The following is a 16,368-nucleotide window of genomic DNA, read 5'->3' on the forward strand; positions in this document are numbered from 1 at the left end:
GGACCGAGCTGCGCGGGCGGGCGCGGAGCGGGGCGGAGGCGGAGCGCTGCGATGTGCAGGATGTCGTTCAAGGTGAGCCGGGCGCCGGGGAGAGGGGCGGGGGGATGCGCGTTTGGGCTCCCGCTTTGCGCTTGTCATGCTGGCAGCCCGTGGAGTGCGCTGTCGTATCCGTGGACTTGGGGACTGATTTATTTTATTTTTTTAGGAAAAACGAGGGTGGTGTAGGGCGGAAGGAAAGAAAACAGCAGCGTCCTTCCCGAGCTTTGGGGTCCCCCGGGAGTGCTGCGGTGCCAGCTGATGGAGCGGGCGCTTTTCCCAGCTGACAACCCCAAAAGGATGCGTGGCTTGTGTTACATAAACCGCGAGCCTCCATGGAGCTTTACGCTGGCTCTGGGGTGGCCGGGTTCCGTGCTGTGGGTTTTGGTGCAGTCAGGAGCCTCCTCCTCACTTTTCCGACCATCTCTGCTGGTGCTGGTTGTGTAATAGTTAGGAGGCAGTCTTTGTCCGTGCTCTTCCTTTCAGGCTGTGGTGGCCACTGAAGCCAGACTGGTTCGTTCCCTTTGCCAGCTGTGATTTCTGTCACCTTTTGTGCTTCTTCCATCCAAACCCACGCAAGAGCAGTCATTTCAAAAGATTGCCTAAAAGAAGTTTTTTAATCTAAGGACAGGATTAATAAGATTATTTGGCAAAGAGGGAAGCAAGCAGCAATTTACTAATGATGTTAACAAGTAATATTTCTGATGGATGTACATCTTCTCTGTTATGCACTTTCTGGATGCTGTGCTTGCCCTTCTCTTATTGATCAGCAGCTCAGTGCCAGTCCTTTGCCATATTGCTTGTGTTGCATTACTTGATTTGATGGATTATTCCCTGTACTTGCCTCACTCCTGTCAGGGTATCTCTCCCTCCTGGAGTGCTGGTGCTTCAGTGGCACCGTGTCGGTTCAGTGGTGGCGCAGCAGGTGGTTTGCACCTGCAGTTAAAGCCCTCCTGTGGCAGGCAGCAGAGAACCTTTGCTCCAAGTGCAGCTCAGCCTTACACCTGGTGGTGAAATCATAGAATGCCTTGGGTTGGAAGGGACATTAAACATCATCATAGTAGAAGGTGTCCCGTGCCATAAGCAGGGAGAGCTTCTACTAGACCAGGTTGCTCAAAGCCCCGTCCAGCCTGGCTGTGGATACTTCTAGGGATGGGGCATCCACAACTTCTCTGGGCAACCTGTTTCAGTGCCTCACCACCCTCACAGTAAAGAATGTCTTCCTAATTGCCACCCTAAACCTACCCCTTTTCAGTTTAAAGCCATTTGTCCTTGTCCTATCACTACATACCCTTGTAAAAAATCCCTCTCCATCTCTCTTGCGGGTCCCCTTCTGGTGCTGGAAGGCTGCTTTAAGGTCTCCTCGGAGCCTTCTCTTCTCCAGGCTGAGCAACCCCAACTCAGCCTGTCTTCATACGAGAAGGTGCTCCAGCCCTCTGATCATCGTCATAGCCCTCTTCTGGATTTGTTCCAGCAGGTCCACAACCTTATGTTGAGAGCCCCAGAGCTGAACATAGTACTCCAGGTGTGGTCTTACCAGAGCAGAATTGAGGGAGAGAATCACTTTCCTCAACCTGCTGGTCATGATTCTTTTGATGTAGCCCACGATACACTTGGCTTTCTGGACTGCAGCCTCTGTGGTCATCCCCTTTTTGGTCCTGCACTGGTCTCACACCTAATTTCTTTTTTTTCCTGTCTTTCTGTTCCTCCATTCTGTCTCTGTGAGATTTTTCCTACCTTCATTACTCACAAGCATCCACCCTAACAGCCCCATGTTCCTGGTGATGCCAGCTTCTTCTTGCATCTTATCCTTTTTTGGCCTCCTTGTTTATTTAACTTGTTCTTCCGGTCTTACTTTCTGTTCTGTCCCTATCAGCTCCTTTTCTGTGCCCTATTTCTCACACTGTATTCCCCCAAGTATTCCTGTTCAAAGTAGCTCACTGCTTTCTCCTCCCTCTGAAGAATTGCAGCCCATACCTTCCTCTTTCTTTTTTCTCTCCCTTTTCTGTGACTTTTTGTTTGGCATTTTCTCTCTGAAGGTCATGAACTTAACTTGGATCCTTACTATCTGTGTTTGCCACTGGCTATTCATGTTTTCCATCTTATTATCCTACTTACCCATGGCATAGCATTTATCTTTCTTTCTCACACAAATATCCTCTCTTCTACCACATTTTGCCTGACTAAACAACATTTATATATTGAACGATCTTTCTTTTTTACCAGGATCCTTCATGTAGGATATATTGCTCCTAAGTTGTACTAGTCTTTTCCATCATGCTTGATCCTGATTTCCAGTTCTTCTTCTGAAAACTTTTTGCTCAATTCCTCCTTCCCATTAGGACTGGTCTGAAAACTAAGAAAGAAAAGGAATTTTCTTGTATTTTGACAGTACAAGGAACAAGCCAGTGTGCTAGTGTTCTCTTTCTTCTCTTTTCTTTGTCTATTGCCTCTTTTCTTTCATCTGCAAGATCCCTGTTTAAGAACTGCACTCTTCCTCGTCAGTGGTCATCCCACTGTCACCTGCTCTTTCTCTGCAAACAGCAAGTCAAAGGTAGGGCAGGGAGCAGGAGCTGGTGGTCACAGCATTTAAATTACACTTTCCCTCTCAATATTCCTAAAATGACACAGATACATTAGCACAATTAATGTTTTGTGTATCCCTGCAGAGAAATGGTTTTGTCAGATTTACAATATATATTTTCCTCTAGGCCATTTTTGAAAAAGTGTTTTTTTCTAATGTCAATACAGCATGAATATAATGCCAGCGTTTCATCTTTGGGCTCTCATAAAAGCATACAATCAAAATTAATAGCACAGCCAGATTTTAAAATGAAACTTTAGAGAACTTGATGAAGTGAAGGAAATTTTATCCTGAAAGTTGCTGATGCTGGAACAAGTGACATAATGAAACAAGCAATTTTGATGAAAGCTATTAGCTAATAATTTTCAAATGTTTATTACATTCTGCTCCCAGACTGTCAGTGCTGAGGATCACTTGTTTACTTTGAGGATGCTTTGGGAGCAGACTAGCTTTATGCTAAGAATTACATGAAAAATTTGTCCAATTAATCTCTTGAAATTCAACATTACCTCTCCCTAAGCAGTATTTGATGAGACAAGACTGAGTTCATATTAGAACAACAGCAGTCACATCCTGCAGTTATAAACCCATTTATTTCTCAAAAATAATTCAATTAATTGGATTATCAACCCCAAAGTGCTGTCTTACATTTTGCCTACCAATGATATCAGTATTGCTGATGAAAATGAAGAGCACAGAGATACAGATCCGGAGATATAGACTGCCACATGGTACGCAATGTGGCTGTTCTTGCAAGGTGCCCAGACCATCTGAATGAGTTTGCACTTTCATTCACCTTAGTGGGTAAAATAGCTCAGATTTGCATCTGATTTTTTAATCTTATCACTGGATGGTTGATGGGCTGAGCATGCTGTACACCCTACTTTTATACAAGGAATCCCAAGCAATGCAGGGGCACAAGGGGAAGCACAAGTGCTGGTAGCAGTCATTGTAAATGGGGCCAAAAGCACCACTGCGAAAAACTTCTTTCTGTGTCCTTGATGCACTGAAGAATTCTTCCATTCCTTGGGTCTGATCCAAAGTATGAGGACAACTTTTCTGGAGAGCTACTGTAGAACTTCCAGGGGAGAAAAAAGAGGTAGGAATTTATGACTCATAAGACCAAAGACTTTGAACTTCTACTTCCAGTCCAGGGTGACACTGGACATTTAGTTCTTTTCTCTTCTCACGTGAACTGGTGAAAGCAGGTAAGGAGTTCCTGAATATGGATTCCAGTTCCTGCCTACCTGACCAGTGAAGGTGGTGGTGTATGGTGTGCCATAATAAAATTCAGTCTGCTACTGTGCCCTCATAGTGAAAACTGGGGTGGATTAAATAAATCTTTACTTTTATGGATGTATTGTCATATCTTGAAACTTTCTAAAACTTTAAGGGATAGATTGGGACAATAAAAGGTAAGGAATTTGATTTTCCATTCTGTAAGGTCTAAACATAATTCTTTTGCAATAGCTTTCCAGTGAATATCATAATAACAAAGCCAATAAGACAATATTCCTAACTGCCAGCTCTGTAAATAATAAAATTTTAGTGGTTCTAAGGGTCAAGATAGGAAGACACTACAGTGTTGCCAGCAAGGAGGGTATAAACTGCTGTCTCTACTGTAATCAACATTATCTACAGGTTCTCCAGGGAAATGCAATAGCTGTGAAAAGAAGATCAGAATTTAGCTTATTGCTAAAAATTTCAGACTCCTGCCCTTGTGTGTGCTGGTACAAGAAATATCACTATCAGTTTATAGGAAGTGACTTATAATTTATTGAATGGTTGGAACTTCTCTCGTCTCAAAGAGCTGCCAATTTTCCAACCTATTAACATTGAAAATGCAACCCATGGAAAGTGCTCAGTGTGACGGGCCTGGGATAGATTGAGATTCATGATTCTTGTGTCTGCTGGTTTCTGCAAAGTTTATTATCTTCATGTCAGTGAAGGAAGCAATTTAAACTGTGCTGTATATGTGCATTTTAATTGTAAGCCATAAAACCATTGAATCCTGATTCCTTACCACATTACATGTGCACATTGACATTTAGACAAGGAGAAGTACCTATTTCATTTCTGAAGCTGAATGATTGACTTTATATCCAATCTGCACTCTCTTTGTATCCTGAAGGAAGGGTTCACTGGAAAGCAATGACCCTGGGTATTTTTGACTCTGTTTTGGTGTAAGTGACTGTCAGTGCAGCAATGCTTTACTCTTCTGTTGGTGGTCTGGGGCCTTATTAAAACATCATCAGCACGAGCCTGCTCTAGGATACATATCGCTGCCATCACGGTGTTTCCCCTCGACACTTCACCAGTGACAGTGTTTACCTGTCAAGGCAGCGTGTTGGCAGCTGTTTGCATCGATTAGATAAAGAGAGCAGGAGCAAAGTCCATGTCTTTATTTTCCTGTCCTTTTCCTATGCTGCAGCAGTCGTCATTCACTCCTACCCAGGAGATCTTGCACATGCCCACAGTCACAGGGTGTTAATTCCAGGCAGGAGGTAGAACAAGCAGTCTGGGAGATGCATGAGCAATACTATTCCTGTATTGGAACGTTATGTGCAGGAAAGAAGGAGATGACAGAGAGCTAATCTGAAACCTAAGAGGATGTCCTGCAGCAGGACATCAGCAGGACGCTTCAGCCTAACTATGGCCAGCCCCACCACAGAAGCAGACAATACAGGCATCACTGAGCATGTTGTTTTCTGTGATGTTTCCCTGTGGATCTGGCCTAGCATCACCATTTCTCATTACAGAGCAATCTAAGAGGCATAGGCTGCCATGGACACAAGGAAGACTTGAAATAACATGAGGTAGCACAGGAAGACTGATCTCTTTAACTGCCCAAAGAAATGAAATTAGCTTCCTTTCCATGCTCTGGGTTTGAAGAAACAGCACACTAAGCTGAAACTTGCCTGGCTTGAATGCAGAATGTATGCAATGTGTATGCTTGTCCAATGTATTTGCCAAAGTGATTTATTTCTACTTGCTTTTTTTTTTTTTTTTCCCTTTTTCTTTTTCCTCCAGAAAGAAACACCACTTGCCAATGCTGCATTTTGGGCTGCAAGGAAAGGAAACCTGGCTCTCCTCCAGCTGCTTCTGAACAGTGGGCGAGTAGATGTGGACTGCAAAGACAGCGTATGCACACACAGCACTCATTTTGCATCACTTTCCATAGCCCACCATGCAGAGGGTGTAGTAGGGATCTAATATGAAACATAGGAAAGTCTTATGGCATTTCAGGATGATTTAAAACCTTTTCTTGTCAGTAATCAAGCTTGAAATGTAAGATAAAATAACATGATGATTTACATCAGTGGCAGGGGGTTAAGAATTTGCCAGCACTCAAAAATGTGTCTTACACAGTTATTTGTGGTGCTGACATTAGAAACACAGATCCTAGCACCTCGGGCTTCTCTTTGCAAAGAAATGTCATTGTAGTAATAGATCACAGTGAAGAGTTGGCTCAGTTGAGCCCAGGTAGCAATGATCCTGTCAGCTAGCAGACCTCCTCATAATTAGAACAACTGCTGGCCTCCGAAATTCTTCCTCCTCCACCCAATCTGGGCACCAACATGAAGGCACAAGATTGCCAAGTAAGAGGAGCCCAGACACATGGTGGATTTCATGTGAATTTCCTTACTGTAATTGACATGGGTTGAAATTAGTTTTGAAATTAGAAATGGGCTGATAACACAGATAAATGAGTATGTCTTTCTATTCTGCCTACAACACATGGTGAGATACTTGGTTGTGCTAAGCTGTGTCAAAGAGCAGGGGAAAAACGAGGTTGAGAAGTTCCAGGTTTCTTTTGTTTGGCATTGGGACTGACTGACATGGAGTCATGCTGGTATTGGCAAGGATTAATGCCACTTCCAGCCTGAAACATGAACTTGCTGCAGCTTTTCTCACTTTGAATACCTTTAAAGTGTAAGAGTTTTTCTAATCCCACTGACTTTAACCTATCTTTTAAATTTCATTTCATTTTTGCCCTGTAGGCAAGTATTTGTCCTACAGTACTTCTGGAGCTGATGCTATGACTGTCATGACAGGGAGGGAAGGATGTTCAAATGGAGGCTTGTAGTAAACAGGACAGAGATCAGTGTGAAAAGATAAAGTCGCTACTGTTCATTTTTTTCTCAAAAGAAGGCTAACTTTGGACAAGAACTTTGCACTGCATTAATAATTGTATCAGACATACACATTTTCTAGACTAAATTATTTTTGTGCAATTAAGACTGCATGTTTCTTTTTTATAATGTCACCCATTCCTTCTTTAAATTGAGCTGTTGTGTGTGAATGCTTTTGAAGGATATGTTTCATCCTTATGCATGTGGTTTCTGCATATTGTCCATACACTACATACATATAAGTCCTACTTCGTTCACTGGGAGTGACCTTATAGTGTACTGAGGGAGCTGAACACATGTTTCTGTACAGAAAGTTCTTTCTTATAATGTGAAGAGTCACTGAGTGAGTTTGCTCTCTTTATTTGGATAGGGAATTATTGTTCAAATCACCCAGCCCCTACTCCTGACTATGACTCAGAATTAAGTGACTCAGCTAAGTCACTCAGCTCCTGTGTCTGAGGTTATTCTTCTGGAAATGATGCAAAGAACTTTGGGATTCTCTGATTAAAAAAAACCAAAAAACCCAAAAAAATACTGTTTAGAGACAAAACCCATTATTTTTATACTTGTTGCACTTATTTTGGGACAGTAAGGTATCATAAGCTCCCTCCAGTTTTTCGGCAGAAGTGCTGTCTCTTCCAGACAGCCTGATTCATTGCTGTAGGTGTCTGTTGAAGGTACTGACTTGTTTTTCCTTACTCCCAGCTTGGCACAACAGCTCTGATGGTAGCATCTTACTATGGCCACATAGATTGTGTACGGGAATTGGTGTTGCAAGGAGCAGATATCAATCTGCAGAGAGAGGTAGGATTCAAACAGGGCTTCATTAAGTGACTGTTGGTTTGTTACAAATAATAAGAGTGTTGTCTGCTGCTTGTTGCCAATTGTTTCTTTGTCACTTGCTGTACAGTGTGTTCATATAACAGGCTCTGTTCTGAGGACATCAGGGAATCAGATATCTGGAGTTTACAATAGAAAATCAGATGCCAGAGGTACATTTATTATAACTTACCAAACATTTTCAGCACTTCTGGTTGGTGAGGGTCAGTTACATCTGAGATGTAACCCCCTGGGGTTATGCCATTTATGTATTTGCAGTTTTACTTATTGGCACAACAGTTTACAGCCCTTTGGATGGGATAAATAATCAGGAGAAGACCTTTACCTTTTGATTTGCAGCCTGGTCATTAAGACAGAGTGGATGCCATTGGTAGCACAGGGATTATTTTTGACCCTGTATGCTTTGGAGTTTCTGCCTTTTAGTATGAGCCAACTCATCTCTGACAATCACACAGCTTTATCATCCATACTCTTCCCTGCATCTCTGCTTGGCATTCAAGGCATGTCTTGCACCATGACATCAGCATGGAAGGGACATCAGCAACTGATGTTTGTGGGAAACTGCCTTTCACTCATACTCCATGCAGACGGTTGTAAGGAATAATTGCAGTTGCTCTGGTCTGCGTGTTGGCAGTGCAAAGAGCAGAATTGCTCTGGGACAGCCACTGGTTTTAAGAGAAGAGCAGTTGAAGGAGGGCATGCAGTTACATGGGATGGTGGCAGGTAGTGCAGGACAGCAGTGTGCTCATTGCTCCAACAATACAAGCCAATGTTTCTTACTTTCCCTGGTACCAGAGTATTAATCTCATGCTGACATCCGCAAATTACTGAGTCAGTGAATGCCATGTTTGATGATGTAGGTGTCCCTGCACTTACTGGCCTAAATTTGCTCCAGCTATGATTGTCAGTGTCTTTCAGTGGCATCCTGTTCTAACAAAACACGTACTTAAACATGTCCCTTCCCTTAGGTAAACATTGCTTGGAAAGCAGCAACAAAAGAAAAATTTAAGAACAGTTTTATGGAGCTGCTCTTGATCATCACTCAGGAAATACTGATTCAACAAGGCAACAACAAAAAAAAACCCTTCTGAAAGCCTCCAAAATTACTATGTTGCAGAAAGGAAGCAAAACAGATGAAGTTTAAGCTCTACAGCCCAATGGCATGGTTCTGCAACTAAAGGCACATACTCCAACCAGTGCTCTTGTGCTCTGAAGTTGTTGTGAAGCTTGGGCAAGTGAGAGTCCCATTACTGTGTCAGGAGAGGGGGCTCTGAAATGGTCTAAGTGGGGCCACGTACTATTATAAAGGCTTTGGGCACTGGAATGAATTTCTTGTGTAGCTCCAATTTCCTGTACTTTCTACATGGGGTGAGTGAGCCCAAAGTCAGAAAAGCCTGCATTTCTTTTCTTTCTCTGTTTCTTCCTTCCTTCTCCTCCTTCTTTCTTCTGTCCAGCCATTAAAATCTTACATGGTAATTTTCTGGGGCCTGATTTGCTCACATGTTAATGACAGTATCTTCTACAACTTGTTTAAAATATGGGATTTCAGTTCCTCTTGGGTTTTACTCAAATGTATGATGCTGGACAGATTTTTCAGTGCAATGGGAAGAAGACTGAGTTAAGATACCTGGTGTCCTCTGGAGTCTTCAAATTCCCCATGTCTTTTCAGCTGATATTCAACTGATTGAGCTCAATACGTTTTAATTTGAAATGTCTGTACTTTAGTCGTGTGTTATGCGTTTGTTATTCTTTTAATCCATTTTTCCTTTACAGTCAGGTGCAACTTCTCTGTTCTTTGCTGCACAGCAAGGCCACAATGATGTAGTGAAGTTTCTCTTTTCATTTGGAGCCTCCACTGAATTTAAGAATAAAGTAAGATGATGAGTCTATTTTTGCATGCTGATACATTCTGAAGGTCAAGGCTGGGTTTTTTGTATTCATGTGAACTATGACAGGGCAGTGTTAAGATGATGAAATTTCCTTGCATGAACATTTTTTGAGTAATATGAGCAACGCAACACATTGTGAAATATTAACTTGGGACTGGCTTTTCCTACCTAGACTTAGTGGCATAAGTTTATCGAGGTCCTTTGATAGTGATATCAGTCTTTCCTCATAAGCCATCCTCCAATACAAGATCAAAAGGTCTTTTTGTACCTCCTGGGTGGGATCCTGACTTAGGTGTTTATGTACTCCAGTTGCAGAGAACTTACATTTCATCAACATGGGGATGCCTCTGCATGACACCATAGGATACATAAGAGTATAATGGCTTCAGTCCTCCCTAAATTTCCACTTACCCATCAGGGACAAGAAAGTGAAATGCACCTCAGAGCTTTTATTTCTTTGTTCAGGCAGATCCTTTTCCAAAATCTTCTTAGAATAGCCAAAAGCACAGGTGGTGGAGCCTGGGTTCCTTACCCCTCATGGGGTCAACAGCAGCTCATCACTGACAGCAGTACATCAACCCAGTTTCTTTGCCCAAGGCAGTATTAGCACCTCTGCTTTCAGCAAACGGGGTGAAAAGGAGCATATTTTCATTAAGTATACTTGTCCTTGACATGCTGGCTACATTTGGAAGCATTCCCATAATCTGGGGAGGAGGACACTTGTCAGTCACTTACCCTGGGATTCCTAGTGATGTCTTTGAAGAAGGAATAGTTCTTTACCCCACAGTAATCAATTTGTCAGGATATATTAGTCTGTGATTCAAATGATTCCCTCAATCCATACCTGCTTTCTGGAGTCCCTGGAAATACAGGCTCTAAATACTAAGGGAATTGATGAAACATCAGAAACTCAGCTCCTTATGCTCCAGGGGCTAAAAATCCTGATATTTTGTGGCCAGAGTCCACACATGCCCATACAGTAGGATTCTGATACCCCAGGGAGCTGTATTTGTGGTGAGCAACTCTCTGACCACTGCAGCAATCAGTAATAAAAGCATGAATGAAATTGTGGCTGTTTAACACAACATGGAGTGCAGCTGTGAAAGTTGGCAAAGCAGGAGGTTGCAGTGTTAAATACAACAGCTGGATCCTAAAGTGCTGGATTATCTCACGTGGGACAGATTTATTGGGTAACATTGCACATTAAAATAAACGTTGCTTCTCTGACTTTTATTTCAGGGTATGGGTGCGGGTTAGCAAGATTCAGAGGGGTCATCTTCCCTTGCATTCAGTTGGCAAGTTAGAGGCTCAGTACCTTATTCTGTCTAGAGGGACAGTTACATCTTCACTCAATCTTTTCACAGTCTGTGAACTAGGAGTTTGTGAAGAGGCCAAGATTTGATCCAGGAGGTGAACAGCAGGCTTGAAATAGCCTGACCCTTCATGAAAATATACAATCTCTCTTGAAGCATACAAAATATGTTGATGTGAAACACTAGGACAGATAAAAGAGAGCAAAGATCTAAATTATAAAAGAATATTCCTGTGTTCAGCTGCTCCAAATGGCTTCCCTCTTTGGACAAATGCAAGTTTGGAGTCTAGTGTTGCTCACCCTGAAGCTTTAATTCCAGCCCCTCTTTTCCTGCCTTCCTCTTCTGAACCCAGACCTGACTTGGCCCATATGCCAGTGCCAAGTATCTTTTAAGCTGCAGGTTGCTCTTCCTCCCCAGGCTGCAGCTTTCTGCTATGTCCAGACAAGCTGGTTGAAAGATAACACCAGCTCCCAATGGACGTAACATGGGAAACTGGTGTGTGATGTGCATGTGAGATGATCTTCCAGCAGCATCACCCTGTGGGTGCCTGAGCAGGAGGCACCAGTGAGGTGTAGCACATGGACAGTCCACATCTTCCACTGGCCCGCTAGAGTGGCTTTGTATCAGTTCAATCTTCTGATTTAATAATGTGGTTTTCATAGCTTGGAATAATTCCATCGTTTCGTTAACAGGTGACCAAGGTGACAGGCTCCTCCATCCTTCCCAAACACCAGCAACAATATAGTTGATAAAATATGCCTTTTTAGGTTAGGGACAAGGCATTTTCTCACTAAGACACTCCATTGGGAGCAGCACTGGAAAAGATATAGCTGATCCTATCTGTTTTTAAAGGGCAGTGCAAAATGAATCCATTTGCAAAGAATATATATTTCTATTATAAATTAAGACATGGAATTGGAATAAGCACACAAATTGAATGTATCCTAGAAAACAGAGACTTTAAAGCAAGGAAATGCAAAGCCCATCATCTTTTTCATGCACTTATCTGTAAATTGTGATTACTGCATTTGTTACTCATATATGAGAATTCTGGAGAACTATCTTAATACAGGCATGCAATTCTTGTTAAGCCTTGTATCATTAGAATTAATATGTGCTATGGCAGGCAAAGTAAACCTATTCTAAAACAGTGTCATAAAGTAATTAGCAATAAATGCTGATGATCTAAAGAGAATGAATAGTACTATTGAAGGTTAATTATTATATAATTATAATTATTACATATAATATTAATCATTAATATTATTCTCCATTGTCCCAGTCTGACATCCATAGAAATATTTAACAAAGGTTGAAACTTTTTTCTTTTATTCTGATAGATGTGTTAACCATGTGAGTTCTTAAAAAACATGGTGGCATGTTTTCTGAGCAGTACTGCATGTTGAACAGTATGTCAGAGGCTATTTTTCAGCAGGCAGCAACTGCAGAAGGTCAGTTCCCCTCCTCTGCAGCATATTTCAGTGGTGGTAAAAAAAGGTATAATTCTAAGCTACTTTCAGGTGATGATAACAGAGGAAAGGAGTCGGCAAACAGACAGGGAAGTCTACACCACTTAGCGTGGTGCTGCTGTTCCAAGTGTTTTCACTGGAGGTTGGCAGCTGCTGTTATGTGCTGGCAGTGAGGAGCACAGACTCTGGGGAGGGCAGAAAAATGGTTTCAGGGGAAGAATTGCAGAGGTAGCTGAGAAAAGGGTCTCCTATGTGAGCTGGAAGTATTTTCAGAGCAGGATTAATAGGTAAGCAGGAAAACAGGATATGAGCAAGAAGGGAACCCAAGGCGACGTGCCTTCTCTCAGAGGTTGCACAGACGGCCTCCTGCCCACTGCAGAAGGGGTGATAGCCCCAGGAGTGCCTCAGTGCCTGCTCATGTGTCCAGCTCCCATTTGCTGCCCTGCTCAGAGTTTCCAAGAGGCTTGCCAATACCAAAGACGCTACTTCAGCTTTTTACTTATCTCAGCTGAAGCCCAAAAGGAAGAGGTAATCACGTGGCTAAAAGGGATGTTAAAACTCTGTCATTCACTTTTTTTTTTAATCCCCCACAACTTTTTTGCTTTCCCTATGGTCTGTAAAACATTGGGGTTTTCAGCTAGAGCCTGCTGGAGTAAAGTGTGAGAGAAAACCAGATAGAAGCTCAATAGAGGCAAGAGTGGGACTGAGTTTTCTTCTACTAATAAACAGTGGACTTCTGCACTGTTTGACAATTCCTTGATTTAACTAAGTGCTGTTTTACCACATGGTCAGTGGAAAAGATTCCTGCCCCCAACTTCTCTTTCTTACAAAAAGATGTATATCTGATTTTTCACAGTGATACCCCCAACTCAGAGCATGCAGAGGAATCCCAGTCCCTTCTGTTGAATGTATTCAGCTTCATATATCAGACAGACAGTAGAGCAGGTCTTAGAGCTCAATTGTCTTCCTGATCAGGGACCAGATCTATGAGCCCAGGAGTTATTACCCAGTTGTCTCTGACCCAGTAAATATTTTATTCAGAGTGGACAGATGGAATTGGGGACCATCCAATGCTCTTCTTCTAACCCCTGGACTCTGATCAGACTGATTTAGGAAAACTCAATCATTTTAGTCTGAAAGATCCAAATGGTGTATTTTGGAATTGTGTTATTCTTCCAAAAAAAAAAAAATCTGTCTAAAACTGTTCACTGGGTTGAACGAAACACTTGGTCAGGATCCCCTTTTGGAGTTAATTAGACATATCTTGGGAGACTGTTGCCCTTCTTAAACCCCAAGCTGTCACATCTCCCAAGGTGGGATCACACATTGGGATTCTGCTGTGCCAACTGCGATCAGCTTTGCAGGCCTGCCTTTTATTTGGGACCTGTCATTTGGTTCCCTACAGAAATTATGTTAATAACCAAACAATCTTCTAAAAATAATAGGAGTTTGTGGAAAACACAAGAGTTTTAGAAAGCAAAAGCCAGACCATAAAGCAATAAACAAACTTTTCCCATATGCAACCAACTGAGCGTGTCTATTTACCCTCCATACAGGGAACTTTAATATTTTTAAGCTTCCTAAAACTTTTTCCTTCCCTGCCTCTCCACAGAAGACCTTCAGTCTGGATAGCATAATTTCTCTTCTTAATTCACTAATCTTTCTCTCTCAACTTCCTTTGGAGAAAGGATCTTTAAAAATTTCTCTGGTTTTTTTTGTTTGTAGCCCTTTGATCTGGTGAGTCACCACTTGAGCAAAGTGGCTTTCAGCTGGTTGGAAAGAGGAAATAGGTTTCATGAAGCTATTAGCTTTTTCATTGTCTTTTATGGTGTATTAGGTGTTTCTTAATCCAGGCACAATTGTCATTGCTTTTGTGTTTTGTTCCAGCAGTTCCCATCAAATTACAGTAGTTTATTTGGCAGGAAATTCTAATTTCTCATAAGAGAAACTTAACTCCACTGACCTGATAACACACTGTATTTGCTCAAATAATCCAGAATTAATAGGCAATTCTTAGACTGTCACACAACAGCCTCACATCTCTGGCTTTGCTGACACCCAAGCCTTCTTTTCTTTTCGATGTCATAGGCAGATGAGGTTTTGGGCGTAGCTGTAAACAGTGCCTGTGGGTTAGTTCTGTCATGTCAGAGCTTGAGTTTTCACGAGGCTATTATAGCCATGAAATTGCACCATTGATCAATAAATTTGATTGTCACTTCCCATTATAAAAGATCCATTTGGTCATTCAAGCTGTAACTTCTTTTGTGGATATCTGTCTATGTGGAAAATTTCAGACAACTTTGGAGTTGTTTCAGAGAACAAGTCTAGGGGAAAGCACAGTCTTGTGTCCACGTTAATAGCAGCTCTAGAAACCATTTATCTGAAATACTTTAGATAGCTTATCTTGTGGAGGAGAAGCTTGAGACTAGGAGAAGGCAGGGAAGGAGAGAGCAGACCCGTGGTTGGGATATTTTGTTGTGTGCATCATCTTTGCACAATGGCATGGTGCCATCCCAGGCAGAAGATAAGAACTTCCTCTCCATATCTGTGTCAGAAATACTGAGAATTTTTGGGTGGGGCACAGCACCCTTAAGATGGCAAGACCCACATTTGCTGTCTCAATTGTTTCAGCTGGTTTGGAGTCAATTGCCAGCAACATTGAGGTGTTTCCCTTCTCAGATGGCTCCCAAGGGAGTGTTTCTACAAGCAGGGATTGATGCATGTGCCTAGGTCTCCCTTTAGTGGTGATGTGCAGCAGCTCTAGCTGCCTGGGATTGATCCCACCTGCAGGCATCACTTCTCAAGCAGAAGTAATGGTGCTTTCACTGATGCTTTTGGTTGGACTCACACTTCCACAGTTAGCTAGCATACTTTAAAATGCTTTCTCCCTACTCAGTTTCAGGCCAGCAATCCACAGATGAGAGGCAGGACAAAACAGGGCACAAGGTTGTGGCCGAAAAAGAGCAGATGATCAATAGGCTCTGGAGCAGTGGAAAGGTGTGCTGTCCTTCCATCGGTAGAAGAGTTTGGCAGGCATGAGGAATTTGTCTGTAAAATGAAGAGACATGGAGGAGCTTGTGGAAGGAACAAAGCTTCTAATGGCAAGGCAGAAGATGAGGAACAAAAAGCAGAATTTTCTTAGTTCCTGTCCCTCTCTAAAAAAAACCTCAGGAGAAAAATGTATATAGTGACTGAGCCAAGTTGAAAGATTTTACATGGCAACACTTGGCATTAAAGTTATGAAAGATTCAGTAGCTACTCATTACAGAACTGCTGTGAGGCAGATTCTGAAAAGTCTTAAAGTTTGGCTCTTTTATTATGGTGATGTTCAGTCCAGCCCCTGGCCTCTCACCTGACTGTAGCCATTCCTTGCTTTTTCACAGGACGGAGGCACAGCTCTCCTGGCTGCCTGTCAGTACGGGCACGCAAAAGTAGTGGAAACTCTGCTGAAGCACGGCGCCAACATTCACGACCAGCTCTATGTGAGTTATTTGACACACACAATATTGACAATGGTGGTGGTGGAACAAATGTGCTGTTGCTTGGACAACAGCAGACACCCTGGCTCCAGCACAGACAGGCATTTGCCAAACGCTGCCGTTTTATAGTACTCTGTTCCTCTAAGATATGAATTTTGTTAACTGTCTGCTTTTCACAATGCTGAGAGAAGTAGCACAAAATCAGAAAAGATTCTTTGGCTGCCTTTTGGTTCATTATCTGTATGAAGGATACGTACCAAATCTGGAACAGACTTGTGCTACCCATTAGCCTTGGACGAAAAGCATGTCATGTTCTACCAGGATTTGCAGAAGAGTGAACAGCTCTAGAGCCTCTGAAGTACATTAGTTTTCTGCCAGAAAGAATAGTAAAAGTTAAAATATTTAAATTACTTCTAATTGGGTTTTTTTAATATCAGTTAAAATTATGTTATTTCATATTTTTGAATCTCCAGTTTGCCAGGGTTTTGGGCAAAGTACAGTTAAAATGGCTGATCTGATGTTGTTTAGTTGACTTTTCAGAAAGTTGGATTGAACCAATGAAGCTCTGGATTTAATTTACTCCAACAGAGACACAGATAAGTGGAGCTTTTTGGCATTCAACGAA

At 42.2% G+C, this 16,368-nt stretch overlaps 1 protein-coding gene across 1 annotated transcript in view; it reads left to right on the forward strand.

The window, feature by feature from the left end:
• Positions 1–6: 6 nt before the first annotated feature.
• ANKRD29 (ankyrin repeat domain 29) overlaps positions 7–16,368 on the forward strand; it is a 32,362-nt gene continuing 16,000 nt past the window's right edge. Inside the window, exons 1-5 of the mRNA XM_008636810.2 lie at positions 7–72; positions 5,651–5,761; positions 7,459–7,557; positions 9,367–9,465; positions 15,648–15,746. Of these exons, the coding sequence (XP_008635032.1) occupies positions 52–72; positions 5,651–5,761; positions 7,459–7,557; positions 9,367–9,465; positions 15,648–15,746 (429 nt within the window). The 5' untranslated portion in view covers positions 7–51. The remainder of the gene's footprint in view (positions 73–5,650; positions 5,762–7,458; positions 7,558–9,366; positions 9,466–15,647; positions 15,747–16,368) is intronic.

This window comes from Corvus brachyrhynchos, unplaced genomic scaffold (genome assembly GCF_000691975.1).
Source record: "Corvus brachyrhynchos isolate BGI_N302 unplaced genomic scaffold, ASM69197v1 scaffold106, whole genome shotgun sequence".
In the NCBI taxonomy this organism is placed as follows: domain Eukaryota; kingdom Metazoa; phylum Chordata; class Aves; order Passeriformes; family Corvidae; genus Corvus; species Corvus brachyrhynchos.